We start from the raw sequence: 24,443 nt of genomic DNA on the forward strand, positions 1-24,443 counted from the left end.
CTGTCAGCTACTGGAACATTCCCTTTCTTTCCTGACAGTCGCGCTGCTCTGTATCGCTGTTCGAGGTTGTCTTAGTTGTCTGAAACGTGACGTGTGCTGCAATCTCCTTTGCCAGGTCAGCATTGCTGAGGCTTTCAAGGCAGACGCAGCAGCATCTTATCTCAAGATAAAGTTTTTCGTGCCACAAATACAACCAAAATGTCCATTTGTATTATACTGGCTTTCTCAAGGAGTTTGTCACCTCTGTGAATGGCATATACATTCTGAGTGTTGAGACTCGGCGGTAATCATGGCTGCTAAGGTCGGTTGGTTTTGAGTGGGCCTTTCAAGCGAGTACGTTTGCCTACAGTTGCAGCACTGAATGTCAGTCTGCATCACAGAAACCATACTCATGTGTTGGAATGAGAGCACACTGCAGGTCAGCGAGTGTGGTGAAGCTTGACGTGACACTGCCATCCAGTGGTGTGTGAAGTCACCACATCCACCACTGAGGAAAGGACATGTAACTGAGAGAACAATCCTTGCAGTAATTAAGCAGACAATGATGCGTTGTTGGCATTTCTTTAATAAACATTTGCCAAAGGAGAAGGAAGGGGGACAAAATCATTTTAGTACAAAAAAAAGACATTGTTTCCTTTCTGAACTGAACTTGGGTTATGTGTGTTTTTGTTTTGCTCGTGGTTTTACAACACCTATTGGCAAAAAGGCATGTGGAATTTAAAAGTGAAAACAGCCTTTCTGCATGATGTCCCATCAGATTTGCTGCAGTCGTCCAAGTGCTACCAGTCTCTCTGGAACTAACAGTCCTTTTCCTCAAATAGCTCCCTGTGCTGATACCTAAGCCATCAACCCATTCAACTGAGCCATCATTGTTTCAACATAATCATGGCCATAAAAAAGAGGACACTACATTACTGGTCATATTCCTAATTGTGCAGACAAAGCACATCATCCATTTCCTTTCATAGCTAAAATAGTTTCCGCCTACTTCAGTCAGTAGTGCAAAACATTAATACTACTTTGCCCTGGAGCAATTACAGAAAGGCTAAGGTAGAGGTTTAAAATTTACCCAGCCTGATAAATGTACACTCAAAAAAGGTAAAAGTTTAATTTAAAAGACAGCAGAATAGATTACAAAAAAATATGAAAATGGTATGAGCAAGAAAAGCTCCTCCGGTGTTATTCAGCTGTCCTTCTGCAACATACTCCACATTCCAGATTGAGGAGGAATACAATGCCTTACACAGATTTAAGTTATTACAAACTGAGTGTGCATCTCCAGATCCGTCTGATCTGGCCTGAGAGGCTTCAGGCTCAAAACTGAGCCTGCAAGCCTTTTTGTCCACCGTCACAAAATTTTGCATTTCCAGTCTTTCAGAAAGGCAGGCCCCGTCCTCTGATTGTTGCTGTTGAGTTCACATGTGGGACAAAGCCGAGGGGCAGTGGTGGAGCCCCGACTTGGGAGGGGGAGCCCCAGGGTTGTCCTGGTGCTGGGATGGGTGGGGGAGGAGGTACACCATCCTTTCTCGCCATGGCGTGGTTGTACAGGTGGATTGCACTGGGGTTAGGCTGTCCCTCCACAGGTAAGGGGCTGTGATTGTACTTAAAACGGTGGTCCTTGTCCCCAGTGAACACCATGCTGCTGGGCCCAGTGGCCCCAGCACCTGGAGGGAAGGGGTCTGGGTGGGCCGGGGCCAGAACGCCTGCAGAAGACGAGGAGCCAGCAGCCTGGCCTGGTCCACTAAACACTTCTCTCAGAGCGTGAGGTGGCAGGCCTCCACCCAACATATGACCCATGTAACCATCTCCAAACCCTGCAGGAGTGAAGGGCGGAGGGGGTGGATGGCTATAGTCTCCCCCATATCCAGGCCCCTCTGCAGTGGGAAGAGGTGGGTAGTCTGGCTCTGGGGGTCTCCCTCCATCGCTTCCACCTGCAGAGGCAATTGGGGGAGCGTGGCCAGTCTTGGGCTCAGGTGGGGGCTGGCGGTAGTCCAGGTCAGCGTGTGGAGGAGGCTCTGGAGGCTCAGGTGGTCTCTGGTCTGGAGGCAGGATGGACACTCCACCAACTTCAGACACTGAAAGACAGAAATTATAACGTCATATTAGGTATTGAAATTATCTCTTATTGTTTTATTTTCTCAGTTATAAACTTTTTAAAACAAAATAAAGGGAAAAAACATTTCTTCGCTTGCAGGAGGAGGTATTCCACTCTACGTTCAGCTGTCTCACTGAGGAGATTGACAAATGAAGGTTACCATGAAGGTTACCTGGCGAGACTGGGCTGGGCTCTGGAGGCTGTTTGACCTCTGGAGGTGGAGGCTGCCCCCCTGGCGCTCCTCCTGCCGGGACCGTACTCTCTGCTCCTTCTCCACCGTCACTTGGTTCCTGCCTCTGACCCTGCTGAGCCTGGAGGAGCTGAGCCAGCAGCATCGTCATGGCTGTCTGTGTGGCTGCTGCTGCTTCTCCTTCTGGAATACCCGGCGGCGCAGACATGGGTGGCGAGGGAGGCTTGGGCATTGGGGGTGTACGGGGCACTCCTGCAGGAGCAGCGGGCTGGGGGGGCTTGGTGGATGCGGGTTGAGGAGGAGGCTCAGCTGGGTCAGTGGGAGCTAGGGCTTTGGAAAGCTGCTGCAGTGTTTCCTGATTGACCTTTGAGCTCATGGACTGGACAAACTGGGCCGTGTTGACGGCACTCGTGGGCTGACCGAGGAAGTTCAGGAGGACTGCCAGCTGCTCCTGGGTTAACTGAGAGTTTGGACCCTTTGGGTCTGTAAAAAGACAGAAAACCAACCTGAGCATGGAGGTTCATTCTTCAGCTTGGGAACACATATCTGGGATGACATATTTGAAAGTTAAGGTTAATTTACTGGCGTCTTGTGGAGATTTTCACAGACTGGAATGTCCAGTTTAAAATATTTTGTCACGGAAAAAGGTAGTGCATGTCACAACGAGCTGTAACATTTTTTTAAAGCTACGTTAATGCCAATTACAATGGCACAAATGATCACTATCACGTGAAATGAATGTAAAAATGAAAACAAGTTTGACAAGTTAGACTACAGATCCACCAGACCAAGATGATTCATCATGAGAACAAGGTCAAACAGAGTTCAGTGTGGTCGAGTGTGTGGTCTATGCACACGTCTTCTCATAACCTTCAGAAGATATAAGAGAAATGCATTAACCGTAAGAGTTAGAGGGTTACTGAGAAGTCCAACTAAATTCTAGTGATTTCACATTCATGCTTCAACCTGCAACATAGAGTTAACCATTTCTCATGTACACCAGTTGTACGTGTTTTGGATATTTGTATCCCACTCAAATCATGATGCATAGAACCTCTCATGCAGGTAACTACAATTCAAAGTGTGTTACCAGTGACTGACAATCTATTACACAGCACAAATACAAATAGTAGTTAAACTCACCCAGTAGTACAGAAGCTGCTGCATTCTGGGCTTTGATACCCCCAGGAGCAGGGAACCCCTGGGGAGTGTTGCTGCGACTGTCGTCAAGACCCAGCTCTTTACGTGGCGCCTTGGGGGCCGCCAGTTCCTCTGGTATCTGCTTCTGTCGCCGACGTTTCTTACTCCACAGCTCATGACAGTCCTGCCACAGAGGGAGACTGGAGAGATGGAGAGGGTTAAACATGGCGAGAAAACATGAAGAATGTTGTAATCCTGGTGATAAACATGTCGCATGACGCAAAACATACTCTGGTGGGGGCATCTTGTCTGGGTCTACATCCTTGAGGAACTCGCTGCCTAACGCTTGTTCAGCTGTGCAGCGTTTGCTGGGGTCCAAATTTAACATGTGGTCAAACAGGTCCAGGGCAGATGGAGGGATGCTGAACAACAGAAACACAAGATTTCAGTATAACGCACGACTAGGGAAGCCAGTCCTTAAATATCCAATTAGAAATCATATACATTAACTTACAAAGCAAACTCCTCTCTTAGCCGTCTCCTGTACTGTTTCTTTGGTTTCATGGTGTTGAAGAAGGGAAGTTTTATGACATCTGGCCAGACAGCAGGGCATGGGCTGCCACATATTCGGCTAAAAGACAGAAATTCATTTTTTTAGGCAGAACGCAGCAATGTATGGACATATCAATCAATGGCGATGAACTCCATGAACTACAATGGCTTCTGACAACGCCCAGAGAACAGGCCTGACTCGTTTTGTTAAAGGTCGTCACATCTACCTTCACTAGAGCTTATTTTCTCTCCTCCCTCACTCCCACCAAGCGATTAAATAAAGCGAGGAAATGAGAGTAAATGAGAAAGTGAGAAGATACAGTTGTGTTTTTTTTTTCCATCTTATGCCACAGCACAGAAAGATCTCTGCAAACATTCAGAGATTTTCACAGCAGAGGCGGGCTGCCTCCACAGAATTAATCACCACCTTCACATTTCCTCTAACAAAGGCAGTCATGACAAAAGAAGTGAGGCCTGTTAATCAAAACACATCTTATAGCTGCGTAGCACTATAGTCAACTGAGACGACTGAACGCGTTCTCTTCCTGTTTCAGAGAGCGGAAACCCATTCTTGGTATATGTTTCTGGCTGACACGGGTGCACCACTGTGTGGGAATCAGTCGGGTTCAGAACTAAATCTAAATTTTCAACATTTTTGAAAGTTTTGCAGAAGCTTACCTGATAAGCTCTAACTGGGCAAGCTCCTGATTAGCTTGAAAAATCGGTTTCTTTGTGAACAGTTCTCCAAGAATGCATCTGTGACGGACAAACCAAGAAACAATTCATCATTACACTGACAGAAAAAATATTAACTGGGCAGATAATCAAGTAAACGTAAGTCAATCTCAAGCGTGCTCTTACCCACAGCTCCACACGTCAATGGCTGGCGTGTACCTCTCTTCTCCCAGAAGTAACTCTGGGGGACGGTACCACAGTGTAATTACTTTATTGGTGTACGGACGACTGAAGGTGAGAACAAAAGAGAAGAGGGCATGTTGGATAGTATTATCACACACAAGAGTGGGTGTAATTATGAAAATTAACAGGTGTGGTCTATATCTGCAAAGAACATCGGCAGCTCACCTCTCTTCAGAGTTATACAGCCGAGCAAGACCAAAGTCTGCGAGCTTTATTTGACCTCTGATTAGGAAGGAAACAACAGATTAAAGGAAGTTGGGGGAAAAGGGTGCGACTACGTAATAAAACATAGAAACTGTTCATCCTGTGATTGTCAGGACTCACTTGTTATTGAGTAGAATATTGGAGCACTTGATGTCTCTGTGCAGAAAGTTCTTCTTGTGGCAGTAATCGAGGCCCTCCAGCAACTGTCGCATGAAAGACTTGATGTGACTCTCGTTGAAATGGACCAGGCCAGACTCGAGCAAACCCATCAGGTCATGGTCCATGTATTCAAATACAAGATAGAAAGCGCCTGAGATGAAAGAATGAAGATTTAGTCACCATAAAAGATCGCTTATTAAATAAATCGATGTTGTGTGGCGGGATCATGGAGCCAGTGCGAGCAAAAACATAATGTACCTTTATCGTTCTTGAAATCCAGAGCGTCTTCCTTGTCTGTGACAATCTCCTTCATGTTTATGATGCTCTTGTGGTTCAGTTGTCGCAAAATCTTAATCTCTCTGATGGCTGTGATTGGGAAGCCCTCCTTTTCATTGTCCAGTCGAACCTTCTTCAGTGCCACCATTTCAGCTATGACATACAAGAAGAGTGTTAGAACTACCCACGAACTCTGAAAACAGGAGATTATCACCACCACCTTCTCTTATTTCACCTGTAAAGAACACTGTTGATGAGGGTTTATGAATTAACACTTCAAAACACTCACCAGTGTCTTTGTCTTTAGCCTTGTACACCTGACCATAGGTGCCTTCTCCTGTGATTCCAATGATCTCGAACTTGTCCACGCAGCGTTTGCCCCAATCTATCTCAGTTTCCTTAATCTCACCGTATCTTGGGCCACATATTCTAGGAACAAAAAGAAAATATTTCAATGGAAGCAAAGTGAATATACAGCAAACGATGGCAGAAGAGAAGACGGTATGGTTCTCTAAATACGTGGTAACGTACTTAGGTCTTCGGCGAAGCGTTTGTGACTTTTTATCTTCAGGCGGGCTGTGCGGGGAAGACGTGCCACCAAGAAGTTCAGGGGGCAGAGGCAGGTCAGTAAGAAGCTGACGTGCCTTTCTCTCTGACTTCTTCTTCCCTGAGAGCGAGCTGTCCTTCAAGCTGTGTAGGGAAATGTAGGAAATAAGCAGAAGTGTAACGGTGCATAAAAATTATGGTCAATTAGCACAGAAACACACCCATACCTTTCTCCTTTATCTGTGTGCTCAATAACTGTTTGGGGCAATGGTAGGGATGACAGAGCTGAGTTGAGTGGACCAGTGGCTCGCTCCTTGTCTTTGCTCTGTCCAGATGCTGGTGCTTTCCTTTTATCCCGATGAACAGAGTCATCTTTCCCCTTTCCCTCTCTGTCCCTGCTGGTCTGGTGGTCAGTGGTCCTCTTGGATGACTTGTCGGAGGGGGACTGAGGCTGGCTTGATGTGGGGGTTCTAGGGCCTTTCTCCGGTTGTGGTGGAGAGGGAGGGCGACCCTTTCTGGATGAGGGATTGGACTTGGGGCTGGGCTGGTGAGCAGATGAGGGACCCTTGGTTGGAGTAGATGTGTTGCTGGAGGTCTTGGCTTTGGCAGCTGCTTCTGCAGCTTTAGCCTTTTTCTGCTTACTGAGTTCAGCAGCAAGACTGGTTTTGAAGGTGAGTGTGCTTGGTGAGAGGCTAGAGGGGCGACTGCGGGAGCGAGAGTGGCGGTGCCGGCTGCGAGAACGTGAATGCCTTGAAGATGAATACGGACTTCTGCTACGTGACCTAGCAGATCGCCTGGAAAGAAAGCAACATGGAGACCTTATTAGATATTGCTTTTACATTATATTACAAACTTTGTGTACAGTTGTATTTATTTGCATGAGATAAAAAAAATCTAGAGGATGTGTAAATTTAAAGAATGCCGTGCCATGAACTGAAACGTAAAAGCAAAGAAAGCGAGTTATGAAATTCATTCTACAAATTACACAATGTCACATGCAGGACCTTTGCGAAAGAAAGGCAGCAAATACTGAAAGAAAACGTGAGGCCTTCATAAAAACAACTGTTAAAACTTTGCCCTCTTCGTTGCACAATTATTTCAAAGTGTGAAAACTTACAACCAACGTTGTAGACAATCAATGGCCGGCTTTTTTTTTAATTTGGTAATAAATATTTTATCAAGATGCAAAATTCCAACATAAACCCACACCGACAGACATGAAGCAGCTTGCTTATTATAAACCATCTTATTAATCCACCACACAACTACCATACAGCCGACAATTGAAAAACACATCATCCTGCTAGTAGCTTTATAAGAACTCACCTGACATCTGGACTTGGGCTCAGAGACTTTCTGTATGGACTCCGTGATCTCCTGCGGTTTCCATAAGGACTTGAACCGAACTCTCCTTGTTCATATGGACTGTGTCGACCATAACTTGGGGACCTGCGCCAGTTCACTGGGCTCACAGGGGATCGCTTCCTTTTGTTGCTGGAGTATGAACTGGGTGACTTTGGCATACCATACGCCCCATACACATCAACATCCCGACTGTAATATGTGGAACTGGGAGAGAGTCTTTTACTCCCGTACGTCGGACTTCTTCTCGATATTAGCTGGGTATAACCACCAGGAGACTGGTAGCTATATGAATATGATGTCCCATAGGGACTTTCTGCTTTGAAACCAGGACTTCTCCTGTATGCCCTGAGGTCTTCACGGTCATCTCTGTAAGATTGTGGAGCATCTCTGTATGCAGATGGGGGCTCTTTTTCAGATCTTGTTTTACTTCTGTGTCTTTTTGAATCCCTCTTTTCTGCAGACTGCGAGGACTGAGATGTAGATGTCTTTTTGCCATTTCTGTCACTGCTCCTTGTAGTGTCTCTGTGATTTTTAGAGCCACTGAGGCTACTTCCACTCCTAGCCTTTGAGGAGTCTCTCTCACGGCTCTGGCGGTCCTTTTTCCTGCTTAGCTCCTTCTCTTGCTTGCTCCTCTCTGATGGTCCTCTCGTTTGTTCATCCTTGCCAATGCATACTCCCTCCTTTTCTCTCGGGTGGCTTCTGTCTGGGGATACTGGTCCATTATAGTCACCAAAGTCAACATCACTGAGTCGGTCTACTGAGAGCCTGTCAGCACGGGGGTCAAGTTTAGGAGAGGGGCTCCCAGAAAATCGCTCTGACTGGGAGCTCACGTCATCATACTCTACCAATGTCCGAAGTTCAGCCTCTTTTTCAAAAGTGCTTTTTCGGTCATTGTCGGGATCTCCTGTTGTACCGGTATGCCATAAGTCTCTTTCCTTGGCCTGCCTGCGTTTCTTTCTCCTAGAAACCGATGATCGCCTCTTCTCACGGTGTCTGTCTCGTTGAGCAGCACCGCTGCCTGGTTTACTACGCCTGTCCTGCCTGTTAGCATTTCTCTGTGCAGAGGGGCTCCGTCCCCGACCCTCGCGAAGCACCTCTGAATTAGGCATTTATCTACAAAATAAATGCTATAGCCACGTTGAGAATTATCTTTATAATATATACTTAACCTACTCTATGTCCCTTGTTGTGTCGTGGAACACAACATTGGGCTAGCTTTGTAACAGGCTAGTTAGCTAACGTAACAGCAAATTCACAATTAAACTGCCAGCCAGCTAGCTAGCTAAATCACAAGCCTAACATTAGCATTACAAAGCTAGTTCGTTTGAGGTTCCAGAAAAAGTGAGTTACCCCAGACGGTTCATGACACTTGGTGCCTGTAGATTCCGTTACATAAAATCCACAATATGGTGTTTAGTTATAGAGCCAGTCTGTACTCAACCATTGTGCTCCAGGACGGACATCTCCCAGATTTGCAAGCTAATGGTAGTCGGTTTTAGCCAGCTAACGTTAGCCTTCAACAGCTAACTGTGTCCAGCTAGACATTCCATTTCATGGTCAAAGCACAGGCCCAAAGCGCTCCTAAATTTAAAATCCAGTTCTTCGGAAATGTTGCACTTCGTGCAAGCATGTACATCCATCGACCAGACGTTGTTAAAGTGGAAGTAAAAAACTCCGTCTCCCTCTCACAAACTTCTTCTCGCCTTCCATCACAGTCCAGTGTGCAACAAGGAAGTGAATAGCACGCGAGTTGGCTGAATAGCCGCCGCTACCTAGCTAGCTAGCTAGCCGCTAGCACCTTAGCCAACTAGCTTTCTTTTCTCCTTGCGTGGAGTTCAATGCAACTCAGTCAAGATGCAATAAAACAATGCTATTAAAAAACACGTCTGCTCCCACGTATCCTGCCGGGTAGTCGCCCCCTCCTACCGCCGCATGGTCCAAAACAAGCAAACGTATTCCCGGGCAAATTGGCTCTACAATTCCTTGAATTTATTTCAAAATATTGTAACTTTGTTCGCAATGTGGCTACTCGCCTGGGCCCAGACAGCTTTCAAACTACAGGCCTTGTGCGTCGGTGTCAACCAATGATACCCGTATGCGTAATCCAGATCAGTGGTTACGTCACCGCCAAGGGAAACCCCTACCTTCAAAATACAACACCAAACAAACATTAAGACAAAAAGTTGTCTCTTCTTTCTAATGATCCACACAGTCGACAGTGTGAAAACTGGCTTCCTAGACATTAATTCAGGAATTATCTGATTTAATTCTCTCAAACCGAAAACGCGTGAAACACTGCTGCTGTGCCTCTGCTACACTATATACTACAGAGAAAGACATTCAGTATTTTAGGAAAATTGCATTTGTATAATGTGAGAAATACCTTCAATGATCAAATCGAAGTTTACTCCCCCACCTCCTCTTTCAGTTTGTCTTTCACATCTATTTTTTAAAAACCCACCTCACATGATCTGGATAATCATAAAATGACTTTATATTAAAGCTGTGCACATGTTGTCAATTATATACTGATTTCACCAATCAAAGGGCGTTGCCAGTAGTCTAAATTTGGGCTGTAAATGCCATGTTTTCAACGCTGAAGTTCCACGGTTATGAAACAACATACAGCAACTGCAGTAGATCCACGTCTGTACTATGGTAAATCAATACTTGCTGTTGTCCTCCTCCAACATATTGGCATAACCACCCATCAGGAGGACCATATACGCAGCACACAGAACCAGCGTGACTGCAAACTCAGAGATAGGCTGTCTGTGCTTGGACACACTGTAGTGCAACAAGAACACTTGAATGCAGCCAAATTCTGTCTTTAAAAACTGCCTACAAACATGTCAAATTTGAGGAGAAGTCATAAGAAAAGTCATCAATAAAGTGAAAAGATATCACATTAAAGGGCTCACTGCTTCGATAGTGTAAACAACGGTATGTAATTCTTTAAATTCACGGTTCCTGTGGCGTTCAAAATCACAATCAGGTGGGTCTGCAGGTGGGATATGAGACAACAATCCAGGCCAAGACATCGACCCTCACACAAAGAACATCTGGATACATTTGGAAAATATTATTAGTAATATCCACTTTATTTGCCATTTCCAAATAACTCACAAAAAATGAATTGAAATGTAAGCGTCACCTCTTGCATTCACAAACAGATAGGCTACATTAGTGGTTATGTTCAAAATAAGTAAACATGAAGGAAACATTTAATTGATGGCATACATACAACCATCCAATCAAAGACATAGATACCTATTTTTTTTTATTCCAAGGGTATTTATATAAAAGGCAAAACAGGTTATTTGAATACCCAGTAGGACAGTTTGCTCATAGCTTTCACACAAATATCTGTTTTAGTATCACCCCTTCAACCCCGCTGAAAATATCTGGCCCATCAAGTCTAATAAATTATACGTGAAGACAAAGAGAAAAAGTAGAATAATTATGAGTATGCTTCTGAAAAGCACTGAAACAAGAATTACACGGTGTTAAGCCAATGTTAAGAGTAAGCAAGCACGATGGTGGTCACTTTATAGTAGCTTCTGCAATCCTCCACGATGAAGACACAGCAGTTAATGTAATGGCTAGAAGCTGAGGAAGGGATGCCTTCACAGACTGTGATTCTCACACTGTGTCAGTTTCTGTGCCCGTCGCTTCAACCTTCAGGGGTGCTTCAGTCGTGGTTCGGTGTACTGGAGGTTAGCCCTTGGAACATATTGACCCAAACTACTTTCCAAACATTCTGATGCCATGGCGTGCTAACACTTTGGGTGCAAATTCACCTCATATATTCCATCTCACCCTCCCATCTTTTAACTCCAACTCTCTCCACTGTGTGCTTTTCAGTTCGGAAGAAATATCACAGACATTCTTTTGCATCACTGTCTTTTTGTACAACGGAGACGCTGAAACATATGACAGAAGAAAAAAGAAGCTCGTAATCAAAGCCAGGGATTCTTTAGTGTTCGAGGGAATCAACGAGACAACGTGAAAGGACCAGTGTGCAGGACTTAGTGGCATCTAGTGGTGAGGTTGCAGACTGCAACCAACTGACCCCCCCCCCCCTTCCCCTTCCTGTCCAAGCGTCTAAGGGAAATACACTGGATGCTAAATACGCAAAAGGCGCTCTCTTGAGCCAGTGTTTGATTTGTCCGTTCTGGGCTATAGTAGAAACATGGCGGTGCAACATGGCGGACTCCGTAGAAGAGGACCTGCTCCCAGAGCTCATTCTAAGCTAATGAAAACAACAATTCTTATCCTCAGGTGATTATACACTAATGAAAACATGCCTATGTGTATTATGTTAAATTTCTGCCTGTGGATCCCCTAAATCCTACACACTGGCCCTTTAAGTATTTCTGAAATACAAAACGATTCACAATCTTTGACTGATGTTGGGTTTTCTGAGCTGTGGTCAGACCTCTGAACAGCTTAAATGCTTCTACCGCTCTCAGTCTTGTTAACAGCAGTTCATGGACACTGACAATGTTTTGAATAGTTTCCAAGTTTCGTATTCTCTTCCTCTTTGCAATTACAACAATCATATTTGCATAGACTCCAGCGTTGGGCGTCCTATTGGCTGAGGAGCTCCTTCAGTGTAAATGGTGAGCAGCTGCTGTTCACACACTTTCACTCTCCTGCTGAATGACTTAAACTGGATCAGACTGAAATGTGGCAACAACGTCTGGACGGTTGTCTTTAAAAAATCAAAATAATAAATTATCTTAAATAAGTTATAAGCTTTGTGGTTAGAAAATTGAGTGGCTCAGTCATAAAGGGAAACTAAGAGAATGGAGGGTCAGATTTCACAGTGTGTTTTGGTCTATAATCATGTATAGCTTTCTCATTTTGCCAATTTCTTCTTACACTGCTTCAATCCTCAATTGCCAGTGAAAGTATCACTTGATCCGATGAACAGATGAGGGAATTCATTAAGATTTAACTACAGCTTTAAAACACCGGGTAGCCTGACACAAAGGTAAACAAAGCAGAATGTCAATGACCTCTAAAGTCCGCACATCATCGGCAGCCTACGGTTACAGGCAAACAGGAAGGGTTCAGGGATTATTCACATTCACAATGGACAGAGAGGCAACAGTGATGCACTGTACATCAATTATTAAATCTCTCATAACCCTGCGTTTCTTTCCCAGGCCATTCAGACTGAAACTGTTTAAGCTCCCCCTCAGCTTTGCCACAAACACTGCAGTGCTTACTTTTCATGCTCACTATAGCAAGTTGTCATTTCCAGTAATAAGTGGGCACTTGTTTGTACTAGCTAGCATTTTTCTTTGGTGACTGACAGCAACCTTTTTGGACAGGTACCACCTTATTTCTGTCATGCCTGCATTAATTTTTTCATATTTTATGCCCTAAAATTAATCTACCCTTTAATTTATTCCCACTTAAATTAATATTAAGAAATACATTTAAGTAGAAAAAAAAAAGAGGGGAACACAAGGTTGGTGATTAAAAGTCTGAGCCAGGAAAAGTAAAATTGGCAAAAGAAATCTTTACATGACCGGAAGCTATTTATTTTACCAACTTAAAGCTGCGTTCAAAACAGCATGTAAAGGATGTAGTGTTGTGGAATCGCCTTTTATCAGAGCACCAGGGATTCCTTTGAAACAAAAAACAAAGCAAAGGCAATGAATGTCATTAGCCGAGCGAGGTAAAATTTCTGAAATGTTAGATTTGAAAAAAGTTCAAGTGTAAAATCCCTCACAGATTTAAGGGTAATGATCAATGTCGTTTGTGCATTTGAGAGGACTCAACAAAGTGACGCGAAGGGGAAAGAAAAAGGAAACGTTAGTGCGCTCATCTTCCACCGGTCGATACGATGAGAGGAGAAAAGAAAAGTCTGACTTCACAGATAAAAACAAGTGTTCAAAACCACGTAGTAAAAGTGAGGCGTAAAACGACAAATGGGAATGGCATCAAATTTCGGCTCTGACTTAGTTAACGCAACAATCGTTCAGTTAAAATATTTCATAGTTTCACCAGTGCAATGTACATTTCCTCAGTGGCACTTGATGAATTCTGGGTTGACACTACGCTGCTGAGTCTGCCCACTTCCGTCTCCGACCCAAACTCCAGTTACATCTTCCCCGTTCAAACCTCGGCTCTGACACCTTCCTTTTCATCTTTTCTGTTGAACTGCACAGTTGTCTGAATATATTATACACACCAAACTTTACAATGAAAGGTTTTGGAACATTTCACGGCTCAGCCTCTTTGTCAAGCTTAGGCCTAAATTAAAACACCATCCATTTATTACACTCTGTAATGTGGTCAGAGTGAGAGAGAGAGAGAGAGAGAGAGTACATAAATTATTTGGAGTGTCAGCACATAAAAAGTTAGAGCTATAAATGGTGTATGGAGTGCCACCTTACTACTCCCTGACACACGGTCAGATGTCCCGTTAGCCAGGAACAGAAAGTCATGGTCAGGTATGGGCACAAAATAAATGCAAAAGTCTGAGAAATGTATATGTACATAAGCAGCTATCCTGCTCTCTCTTACCACTATAAAATACAGCATCTCTCTCTAATTCTCTTGGCCAAACTTTTGCTTTTCTTCTTCCCATTCTTCTCTTTGCTGTCCTCCATTTTTCTTGCCCGGATCTCTCTCATTAGGTCAAAGAACACCTGTTGAAACACAGCAAAAGAGTGGGGGGGGGGGGGGGGGGTGTCACGTTTCTCTGTTTGCTCAATATCAAGAACGTAGACGTGTTTAGCGCCGGATGCTAATCTTCAGCTGGTCAAACGTACCTTGTCGACATTGGCACGGGTTTTGGCAGAAGTCTCCACGTAGCACACGCCCCACTGCTCGGCGCGCGCCTTCGCCTCATCCGCGCTGACCTGCCGTCGGTCGTCCAAGTCTGACTTGTTCCCGACCAAGAGAAAGGGCACGTTCTCGTCCTCCTTCACTCGCAGAATCTGCTCTCTGTGAGACAGGAAACGTCACTCAGCCATGGATTACATTAACAGACAGATTGCTGCTTGCTAAAAGTTGCCTCAAGTATATCAATGAGGTACAACGACTGAAAATGTAGTTGCCTTTAATGATGTTCCAAATCTGAAAACATCAGACATTTTTCACACGTTAACAGGAGGAAAAGACCTAAAGCCTGAGATATTGCTTTTAACTCTGCGTTGACATGATGGCTGGCTCTTGTAACCCGTATCCCTTTGTTGCATTGGTTGCACACGTCCTTAGACGGTAACAAGATGCAATACGCACATGAACAGCAGGGGCAGTGTGGGGTAGTACAGGGGTGTGACAGGGTCAGGGGTCACATGACATGTCTGCAGTGACAACAATGGTGGAAAGTTTTGAAGACAAGCAGACAGACCAGGTCTGCAGTTACCCTCATCTATACGATGTGTCACTGATAAATAAGCTTATCCAAACAGCTGGAGACAAATCAGCACAACTTTAGAGGTTGACGTGGAAAACTGCAAAAATAAACGGACACAAGCAGAGACTGTTGCGTCCTTGCACGCCGGAAAACATTGGAAAAACAGGGTGAGCACAGTGCTGATGTCATGTTCTGACCACCTGTCATCAGACACCTGAGCTGGTTCCCTCATGTGGAAACCTCCAGTGACACACAAAGTACATGGACAAGTATACGAACAGCTCTGCTCACAACGGCGTCTACATGAACGCGTGGGTAAAAAGCAAGTACATCTCCAGTCTAATAGATACGGTCATTAAACTCTTATGATGGGGAAATGAAAAGTTTCTGGACCTGAAGTCTACTGTCGCTGCAAATGATTCCAGTTCTGTGATGGAAAACACACAGAGGAAACCCTCGCCACTGCGGAAGTAGTTATCTCGGATGGCGGCGTAGTCCTCTTGTCCAGCTGTGTCAAGGATGTCAATCTGGACCTCCTCGCCGTCCAGCACCACTTTCTTCCTGTAGCTGTCTGCTTTGGTGGGCTCGTAGTCTTCAACAAACTACGAGGAAACAAAAATCAAGTTTGTCTTAACAACCGGGGTCGGCTTGGCTGTCCATTATGCCAACAAAGAGAAACTTTCCTACCTCAACAACTTGTGAATGTTACTTGACTGCTGTGTTCTAAGTTGCTCACCTCATCATACATGAACTGGAGAGTGAGGGCTGACTTCCCCACTCCTCCACTGCCCACCATAATCACTTTGTGAAGGGCTAGAGAGTTCTGCCCTTTTGGCTTAGCAGCTGCCATGGCTCTGTGTGCTGAGGGATCCGAGTGTAAAAGGGAGGAAGTTCAACGTGGAGCCGGAGGTGGAGGGAGCGGATTGCGAAATGAAAAACCGCAAGAGTCAGTCTGAGGATTCCAGCTGCAACAAAGTGCCGAATGATAATTCCTGGGGAGAAAAAGAGAGATCGTAAGATGTTTCATCATCGTTTCCGACGCTCTAGATTCCATTTCTGGAGTCAGACTGCGCAGCCATTGTGTCTCACAGCAATAAAAAGAAGCCAGGAGAAACTGCCATTACTACAAATGTAGTACAGAGGATTGTTCTTTGAACCTTGTTAAGACTACGGCAATATGAAACGTGGTAATGACCACTGGCACTGGATGGATGCATTAGAAACTGCTTTATAATCAGTATTTTCATTATCACTCCACCCTGCAGCTATGTGAGCACAGAAAGATGAAATTTCCCTGAATAAAGCTATGTGAGCACTGTCTCTTTTTTCTTTGTAATGACAAAAAAAAAGCCAGAAAATAGATTTAATTACTGAAAGAATTAGACCCACTGCAGCGTTTCCTCACACAATATACAGAAATTATTTGGGTCATCTAAACAAAAACGTTATTTTGTTCTTCTTTGTTCAGAAATTCTTCCTGTCAGACATCTGCATGGATAAGAGAGTTTTAAGAGAAGGTCTGCCAGAAATATAAATAATGTCAAATCAAGAGCCACCTTGTCAATGCAATGCTATTCTGCAGCCAACTTTCACATGCCGGATGGTAAATACATTTGCAACCTGCAGGAAAATATCACTTGTGGCGAGATCGGTGACATACGGGTAAGCAACGTACACCGTGACAAACAGTAGGCGAATTCCACTAACCCAAGACGAACCTGGGGAAACCATTTAGCAAAGAAATATAACTTTTTAAAAGCTTCTGGGTAACATCTGGCAGTATTTTCCAAACTCTGACAGGAGTGGATAAAATCTGACACATGCCAAAGCGATTTAGCGGTCAGTTTCCCAGACTGAACTGTCCAAGAGGACTATGGGAACACCAGCATGTGCTGAGGTGTGTGTTAATGCTCTTTCCTACTGCAGGCCCACACAGACCTCTGGGGACGAGGGATACAGATGGGAACGCTGCCAATAGGTCATTATACAAATTAACAAGAGGGGTCCATGCACTGAAAGTCAATATTAAGATTTAGTATTGAAGGAAATGTCTCTTTACCTTAACAATTTAAACCCCAGAGTAAAATAATACACGTCTCCTCTCAAAGTCAGTAAAAATGATGTTCATATATATCCACATGAACACTTACAGTAATTTTGGGCATCTTAAAAGTCTTTAAGAAACGTTTACAATACAACAACACACGAGAATAGAGATGCAGTAATAAGTATTAAGGTCTAAATGATGACCTCAAAATCAGGTGTGCCTGTAATTACATGTGTCATCACACGGGCTTAACAAACGTATCTGCACATCATGAAATTGGCTTCTCCAAAACGTTACTAACACTGGCACGTCAAGAATATAATAGATGGTCTATACTCTTAGATGAGCAAGTGACAATTTCGCCCTTTAATTACGACACCAGACGGCTGAAATCGCAAATAACGATGCGCAATACTGTAATAATCACATTAACTTAATAGCAAGTTAGCTGGTGACATGTCAACTGCAGGTAAACTAGCTAGCAGGCTGACCACAGTGGGCGATGTGGCTAACAAGCTAACTAACCTACCAAGCAGGTTAACGTCGCTTGGACGTTTAATTAACATTTGAGGGAGTTCAAAATGAAGGCAGCGGCTCAGATAACGCATAAAAGACGAATCCTCAAAATCGGATACCCAGCAACAGATGTTCGGTCGATCCTTTCAAACTCAGTTGCTTCCTCGCTAGCCAGCTAGGGTGACCACACAGGCAAAAGGCTAGCAAGCGATAACAAGCAGCTAATCACAGATGCAGCGTAAAAAGAGGGCAAACGCGACCGGCAGCAACAGTTACAACAGCGGCATGTGTGTGAATAACATCACCTACCGGTAGTTTAAAGGGTGTTCACCGCGGCAAGACGTTTGGCGAATGTTGAATTATGATGGCAAAATGGAAAGGCTCAGCTAGCTGCTTGTTAGCTCATGGCTAGCTCCCCAGCTAACTCCAGAGACTCGGCTGGTAGCTGTTAGCAGCAGACTGACTGCACGTCCTGTGGGCTTGGCTCCGTCTGACAACGCCCGCCCGCCTGGGAGAACCAGACAACATTGTTTTACTTTTTATGTGACTGTAACATTCATTTCTCACAAACAACAATACCTGCAGTTATAAATCCTAATTTCTGAATTACGTTGGTTATTCGCTTCCTGGTTGAACGTAAAATACAGATTATGATGACAGGTAATTGATTAATTGGCTCATCTGTTTAAACGTCGTCACGTTTGTTCAGGAGGAGATTGACAAGTCAGCAAGAGTGAAGTAGACTTTCCAGAGTCAGGTAATGTTGGTTTAAATGTTTTGTTTTTTTTTCTTGTAAAATATTTTTAAAAATACACAACTGACTGCATGCATTTTTGTCATTTGATGCAAACACACTGTCTCAGTAACTGTTTATAATTTAAAAAAATGCTTGTTTACTGCAAAGGTATACTTTAAAGTTGCCTAAAATTGAAGAAAAGGCTATTACAAATACATTTAAGTTTTAATATTTTGACATTTCCCTCTTTTTTATGCTTTAGAGATGAAGTCCAAGTCCATCATCTCTGACCTGCATTTGAAATTTGCAGAGAAGACATGGAATGAAACATTTCAGCTCGTTCGAAGATGCATGGTAAGACAAATCCCTGTTAAACAGATGCACCCTTACTAGTTATGCACAGAGAAAAGTGATGATTGCTTTCAGAAAAGTTATTAAGCTTGTTCACGGGAGGCTTCTCCAATATGATGATGTGCTGCAAATCAGAAACTGGTGTGGTGATGCACTGACAATGAGATCATCCATCCTGCAACACACACGTCTTTGTTGTGGGATCAGCAGTCTGTGCATTGATGGAGGCTTGGTTTCACTTCACTTCAAGTTGCTTGATTGTCTTTTAGGTTGCCCTGTGGCTGCGGCTTTGTTTCTGCTTAACACCTCTCCTGTTTGGCGAGACAGTCAGTCGTTTGGCTTCAGGCATTTGCTTTTGCAAATGATTGACCTCATATGCTCAATTCTTTGTAAGCTGCTCCGCTTGTGTATGCTTGAGTGTCATTTGGCGACATGTTTAGTGGTGGAAATGTGCAAAGCTTCATCGATTCGGATGTCTTCACTCGACAGAAAGGCTGCAAAGTGCTCTTAAGTGTGTTTAGCACTGCTGCGCTAACTTGTATGCTGAGGCTATGAGAGGGTGTGTTAGTTTTCTCTAGATTTGTCATGGGTGGAGCAGCAGGGTAGATAATACTTCTGGATTAATACAAGTGGAGCTTGGCAGTGGTCAGTCTCTGGAGTCTGGTAAACTTGATTACATGGTGGTCTGAGGCGATGTGTGGTCCAAAAGGGATGAGGCAGCTGGAGCTAGTGGTGGGCTTTCCTGCCAGCAGTGATGCTGAAGAGGACTTTTGCAGGACTAGACTTCCCCAGAAAAAGAAGCAGTAAGATTAATGTGTTTTCACACACTCGCGTGCAACAGCGTCGCAGCCTCCCTGGTTTTTAAAATCTGATCTTCCCAAAGTGCGACACAGACAGATGTCAGCGCTTCCCTTTGCAATAGTGTCATGCAGTTTGTGTGTTATGGGATGGGCCGGGAGGACCAAGGACGGTTTACACAAGGATGACATAGCCACACAACTGCTCCATTGTTTTCTTTTTTTTTTCTTCCCTTTGTCCCCCAATAGGACAAATCCAGAGATGAATCCAAACCCTGTGAGCCGCTGGTTAGATCCCTGGAAAGGCTCCAGGAAGTGTTTCATGGTAAACAAACAACATGCCAATAGTTCTGTATGTATTTCACTTTACCTGTGAGTAAATGCGTGTCTGCATGTTTCAGTGTCCTCCATGAACACCATGAAGTCTCGTCTGGAACTGATTGCTAAACAACAAGGGTAGAGTTTTTCTGTCTTTGGCATTGTTGCCTTGTGATGTCGCCCCTTTATTTTTTTTTTTAATGACAGAGCTTTATGTATGTTTTAATATAATGCACTGGCACAAATCTCCTTCCTTATTCCATCCTGCCTAGAATGGGCTTTCACATCACGGAGGCCACATGCTACCTGACGGCAGATCTGTTCTACCTGGAGGTGGTGTTGCTGCCGTGCGGCGGCGTGGAGGACGTAAAGGTGGCCCCACATGGAGGATCCCCCGCTGTAAGTGGACCGCGCTGCTCACGTTACTCCTCCTTTTACTGTGAGCGATAATGAAATGAAATTGTCTTGCAGCCCAGCGAGTCCCTTCTCCAGCTGCTGAGGTAAGCGATGGTAAATTTCTACGTTGACATTCTGCCTGCAACCAGCAGCACAGTTAATCCCCTGAACTGTAGAGATGAAGTATCAGTGCTTTTTAAATGATTACCTAAAGATACATAGTTTGGGATGCTGATTGCGCTGTTTTGTTTGCACAGGTCGAAAGATTTTGCTGAGTTCTCCGTGAAGTTGGCAGGCCTCTCCACCCGCTATAACATCCCTGGAGACAAGTGCCTACTCTTAAAATATTTTTTAACCTTTTAAAATTTTGGGGCCTCCTGCAGTCATTTTTGTTATTTTTGTCTTTTTTTTTTTTTTTGGATTTGTTTTGTTTCAGTGAAGTCAAATTAAAATTGCTCACGTCGCTGCAGTGCCTCTGGAAAGACTTGCAGCAAATATCACATTTACAGAGGTAAGTGACATGAAAACAAGGATGTCCGAAAACTTCTTCTACAATTAAGAGCTGTGACGATGAGGAGACTTGTTGATCTGTCAGAATTAATCAGCATCTGCTCATTTCAGTCATTTTTCAAGCGAAAAAAGCCAAATATTTCCTGGGTCCAGCTTCTCAAACATGAGGACTTGCTGCTTGTTTTATAGTAAATGAAATTTGGATAAAATAGCAATTTAAGGACCTCCCTTTGACCCCTGGGATCTTATAATTGACATTCAGATGATTCATTGTAAATTGTTTGTTGCATCCCGAAAACAAACAGAATCAGCAGTTTTTCTGCTTTCAGGGAGCCGAAGGACTCTGACCTCAAAGTGGACTTGATTAACAATGGCAGGGTTGGGTGTCTGGTTGCTGGAAAAGAAGGTACCAAGAGGCCAGAACTCAAGTTATGCGTACATCGTTTCTTCAGCTGATATTTAATTTATCATTTCAGATTGCCCTCTGACTATCCAGTTCTATATCAGCCCGAGAAATGAAGTGAGCACAGATTCCTGTAAGATGTCAAAGCTTCACTAATAGACCTGTTAATGCATGAGACACATTCCCATAAAGAGCCTTAACGATTTCCTGAGAAGCTCTTGTTTTTGATGAAGTGGCAGACGCGGTCGTCCAGGCGGCCCAGGTGACTGTAGGCGTCAGTGACGTGACTCACAACCTTCAGATGGCGTCAGTGATCCCACAGCCTCCACAGCTGGATCCACAGGGGTAATGTGTTGCTGTTTAAACTCTCACTCCACAGGATACGATCTAGTTTACACCCCACAGTGAATGTCAGCGCCGGTGGTGTTTCAGTATAGTGAAATTCCGTCCTGTGGCAGCTATCCTGTGTTCCTGCCGCTGAGTGAGGCGCCGCATGAGACGCTGCCGGCCTGCTTTCTCCTCAAACTGCAGCCGGCAGTGCCGGTGACGGTGTCTTTTGTGGACAAGCTCAGACAGATTACAGGTCAGGCAGCTTTATGCCAGAAATATTGTGTGAAATGTGTTCAAAAATTCCCTCTGTCCCATGCTCTCTCCTGCTTTCCCTCTGATCTTTCACAGATGCGATCATACCAGATGCTGACCTGCAGTGGGCACCCTTACCCAAGCTTCTGATGAGCCGTTCACAAAGTGCAAGCGGCCGCGAGGAGTCGATGGATGAGCAGGATGCTGTTTTTACACTGGTATGCACGTTCAACACGCTTGTTTTAAGCTCGATGCTAAAGGAAATTCCAAGCTTAATTATTCTGCAGGCCTTAGGTGATGTGCACCACGTAAAATGATTGAACGCCTGTTCTGTGCAGCCTCTTCCTGGTGGTGTGATGCACAGTTATGTTCTCCCTGGAGCTGCATGGGAGGTGCCTGCCCAGAGAAGCGCTGCAGCGGACAGGATTCCCTTCACCCACCCTGCCCATGTCCCGGCCCTGCTGGAGCTGCTTCGTCATCAGTGCGCCTTTAACGCTCTGCTGGGGAGCTGTTTGGCTTCACAGCATGTCAGGACAAGTAGGAGAATTTTAAAACTGGACATGCATGCAAAGCTGGCAGGAGAAATGAACACATTTCATTAATCGGTGTCTGATGCTTTCATGACGTCAGGTTCGGTTTGTGACCTCCACTTCGAAGTCCTTCCGGAGTCTGAGACGAGCTTTTCCGTGACCTTCCACCGACCTGACGCTGACTCCCTCGCCGTTTGTGAGCTTTTACAATGTGTTTCCTGAGGTTGAAGTGTCAGTTTAGACAGAGCTGAGAGCCTCAACACATGAGAAATGTCAGGTTTTCACAGTCTACGACAATAGCCTTTATTTATCCGATTCGGTTTGGATCTTTTTAGACAGCGGGGTGTATAATTTTAAGATAATGACATAGAAACTTGAATGACTAATTGGTGCTTTTTTCTTTTTTTTGCCACAGTGCTGGTGAACGTACGTGATTCTCGTCAGATCAGTTGCACTTTGTTCGGAGAGGGAATAGAGGATCCTTCTTTGGCTGAATACATTTCCACTGTCATGATGAGGTACGGCCCCATGACGTACGTCTGCCGCTTCTTTCTTTACAGCCAAGAGGATCGTGGCTCTGGGCCTCCCTCCTTTTTGTAGGATCAACATCTTGGATCGTGATTGAGATAGTTTTGACATGCAGTCGTATAAAATGGATTGACTTTAATGTAAAATCAGCAGTTTAAGGATTTAATGTCTTTTTTTAAATACTGTCTCAGGTGCATGTCCGTTCCTGTGACCTTGAGGACGTTACACAGCAAGCTAGCGGAGATCACCTCTGCCCCACTTTCTCCCCGCCGTCCAGCCACCACAGAGGCTGAAAATGACCACTCGGCTCCCTCGAGCACCACCGTGACCGACACCAGCAGCGCCTTGACCGCGTTCCCCCAGAGCACATCTGTGCCAGAGGACGACTTCAGCGTTTCTGGTTCAGCCTTCCATGCCATGTCTGTAGCCAAATCTGAGCTCCTTCCTGAAATAAACACAAGTCCTGCTGTCAACCTTTACCCAGTCATCCCTGCGGGTGTGTGTCCACACTGGATGACCAGGAACGGTCATCTGTCAGAGCTGATCTGAAACCGTATGAGCGTCACATGAGATGATTTAAGCCTTTTTGAAATGTGCCTTTTTTAGAATTTAATAAACATTTCGGTAAAGCAGCTGTTTCATTCACACGCAACACCAGAAGCAGAGTGAAACATGTCGTGTGTAGCTCACATTTGAGTTTATTTTTGGGGTAATTCAGTAAGTGCATGATCACATCCACCTCCTCCATCCTCCGCAGAATGCCGGAGCGTTTCTTACTATGCATTCCAGTGTGGCAGAGATTGCCGGCTGTAAAGGTTTGAGGTTTGGCATTTGACCTCTCTCAAACAGCCAAGAGCCCGGTTGATTGGTACCATGTGAGCCAATCGAACATTGTTAAAGTACATGATGCATTCTTGATGGCTTGTAAGAATGAAGTAGAGATCAACACACACTGCACATTAAAATAAGAAACGGCTCGGCTGGATGGATGCATAAATAATATCAAGGGCAGGGCTCGGCTGTGTGGGAATGCGAGCGATGTGTCGTGACTTTCCTCTTTAAAACACAATGATTGGACAATAAGGAAATGGTGTGAAAGTGGAGGAGTTAAATACCTCTGGGGAATGGAAACTCCCAGTTCTATCAGAGAGGCAGAACATGCCGTCATAAAGCTCCATTACGCTAAATTAGCTGCACGTTGAAAGAAAAGTCACCTCCGACCTGCTTTGAATAGTAGATTTGAGATAAACGCAGGAGCTAGATTAACCCATGTATCTCATTCGAGGATGCAAGTCAGTATAAGCCAAAACACCACGTTATCTGCAGAAGCTCTGTAGTCTGTGTGCATTTAGAAAGGATCTCCAACATGTATCTAGAATATAAGTCAACTGTCAACAGCAAACAACTGGTTTTGTCCACTGGCTTTACTGGTAAGTATCCAATGACCTGTATGGCCGCTATTCATAGAAACGTTCCGACATGTGCAGTCAAACCATTCTCTTCTTTCAGTGTGTCTATATCCTCTGAATATTTCAGAGATTATGTGTCCTCAGTGTCTCATTGGTTCAGCGTGAATCTGTGGAAGTCACACCTGCGATGACACAGTACTTAAATATGAACGAGATATAAGATGGAAAATAACGTCATGGCTTCAGTTGTGCCGCTGTAGGGCCGTGGTGGAAGAAGTACTCACATGTTTTAAGTCAAAGTAGCAATACCTCAATGAAAATACCCTGTTAATGAAGTAAAAGTACGGAAGTATGAGCATCAAAATATCCTTCAAGTGCCAAACGAAAATGTAAGAGAAAACATTTCATGGTTCCAGTTTCACAAACGTGAGGATGATTATTAATTATCATTGGTTTTAAATCATTTCTCATAGTATAGCAGTCACAGAGGACAGTAC

General features: G+C 44.4%; 3 protein-coding genes across 4 annotated transcripts; 1 reads left to right on the plus strand and 2 right to left on the minus strand.

Annotated features, from left to right (window-relative positions):
• Positions 1 to 546: 546 nt before the first annotated feature.
• On the minus strand, positions 547 to 9,496 carry cdk13 (cyclin dependent kinase 13). Its single transcript, XM_076760880.1, has 14 exons — positions 7,407 to 9,496; positions 6,308 to 6,874; positions 6,066 to 6,224; positions 5,824 to 5,963; positions 5,517 to 5,687; positions 5,220 to 5,409; positions 5,061 to 5,117; positions 4,839 to 4,940; positions 4,656 to 4,733; positions 3,940 to 4,056; positions 3,716 to 3,847; positions 3,429 to 3,625; positions 2,268 to 2,768; positions 547 to 2,075 (listed from the first exon to the last, which is right to left on the minus strand). The coding sequence occupies exons 1-14, from the start codon at positions 8,552 to 8,554 to the stop codon at positions 1,375 to 1,377; spliced, it is 4,260 nt and encodes a 1,419-aa protein (XP_076616995.1). The 5' UTR covers positions 8,555 to 9,496; the 3' UTR covers positions 547 to 1,374.
• A 1,029-nt stretch (positions 9,497 to 10,525) lies between these two features.
• On the minus strand, positions 10,526 to 17,834 carry ralaa (v-ral simian leukemia viral oncogene homolog Aa (ras related)). Its single transcript, XM_076760884.1, has 5 exons — positions 17,696 to 17,834; positions 15,560 to 15,815; positions 15,217 to 15,425; positions 14,234 to 14,408; positions 10,526 to 14,110 (listed from the first exon to the last, which is right to left on the minus strand). The coding sequence occupies exons 2-5, from the start codon at positions 15,671 to 15,673 to the stop codon at positions 13,988 to 13,990; spliced, it is 621 nt and encodes a 206-aa protein (XP_076616999.1). The 5' UTR covers positions 15,674 to 15,815; positions 17,696 to 17,834; the 3' UTR covers positions 10,526 to 13,987.
• Positions 17,835 to 17,864: 30 nt separating this feature from the next.
• med1l (mediator complex subunit 1-like) lies at positions 17,865 to 23,128 on the plus strand. Of its 2 annotated transcripts, none has more exons than XM_076760881.1 (17): positions 17,865 to 18,143; positions 18,385 to 18,476; positions 19,520 to 19,595; positions 19,672 to 19,726; positions 19,861 to 19,987; positions 20,060 to 20,088; positions 20,242 to 20,313; positions 20,421 to 20,495; positions 20,824 to 20,900; positions 20,971 to 21,030; positions 21,113 to 21,242; positions 21,356 to 21,480; positions 21,576 to 21,697; positions 21,818 to 22,016; positions 22,110 to 22,205; positions 22,425 to 22,527; positions 22,729 to 23,128. In XM_076760881.1, the coding sequence occupies exons 2-17, from the start codon at positions 18,387 to 18,389 to the stop codon at positions 23,084 to 23,086; spliced, it is 1,794 nt and encodes a 597-aa protein (XP_076616996.1). In that variant the 5' UTR covers positions 17,865 to 18,143; positions 18,385 to 18,386; the 3' UTR covers positions 23,087 to 23,128. The 2 variants fall into 2 exon arrangements, with proteins under 2 accessions (XP_076616996.1, XP_076616998.1); XM_076760883.1 differs by having other exon boundaries at positions 18,006 to 18,143; positions 21,131 to 21,242.
• Positions 23,129 to 24,443: the final 1,315 nt, after the last annotated feature.

The sequence above is a fragment of the Chaetodon auriga genome, chromosome 21, assembly GCF_051107435.1.
Source record: "Chaetodon auriga isolate fChaAug3 chromosome 21, fChaAug3.hap1, whole genome shotgun sequence".
In the NCBI taxonomy this organism is placed as follows: domain Eukaryota; kingdom Metazoa; phylum Chordata; class Actinopteri; order Chaetodontiformes; family Chaetodontidae; genus Chaetodon; species Chaetodon auriga.

Bases quoted from the DNA above. Each gene is read 5' to 3' on its own strand.
- cdk13 (XM_076760880.1), bottom strand. From the start codon at position 8,554: ATGCCTAATTCAGAGGTGCTTCGCGAGGGTCGGGGACGGAGCCCCTCT. The intron at 6,875-7,406 runs GTGAGTTCTTAT...CTTTCTTTCCAG, and splicing joins AGCCCAAGTCCAGATGTCAG to GCGATCTGCTAGGTCACGTA. The intron at 4,941-5,060 runs GTGAGCTGCCGA...TCTCACCTTCAG, and splicing joins CTGTATAACTCTGAAGAGAG to TCGTCCGTACACCAATAAAG.
- ralaa (XM_076760884.1), bottom strand. From the start codon at position 15,673: ATGGCAGCTGCTAAGCCAAAAGGGCAGAACTCTCTAGCCCTTCACAAA. The intron at 15,426-15,559 runs GTGAGCAACTTA...GTTTCCTCGTAG, and splicing joins TCCAGTTCATGTATGATGAG to TTTGTTGAAGACTACGAGCC. The intron at 14,409-15,216 runs GTCCAGAAACTT...CCTGTCTCACAG, and splicing joins GCAGCGACAGTAGACTTCAG to AGAGCAGATTCTGCGAGTGA.
- med1l (XM_076760881.1), top strand. From the start codon at position 18,387: ATGAAGTCCAAGTCCATCATCTCTGACCTGCATTTGAAATTTGCAGAG. The intron at 21,698-21,817 runs GTATGCACGTTC...TGTTCTGTGCAG, and splicing joins AGGATGCTGTTTTTACACTG to CCTCTTCCTGGTGGTGTGAT. The intron at 22,528-22,728 runs GTACGGCCCCAT...ATACTGTCTCAG, and splicing joins ATTTCCACTGTCATGATGAG to GTGCATGTCCGTTCCTGTGA.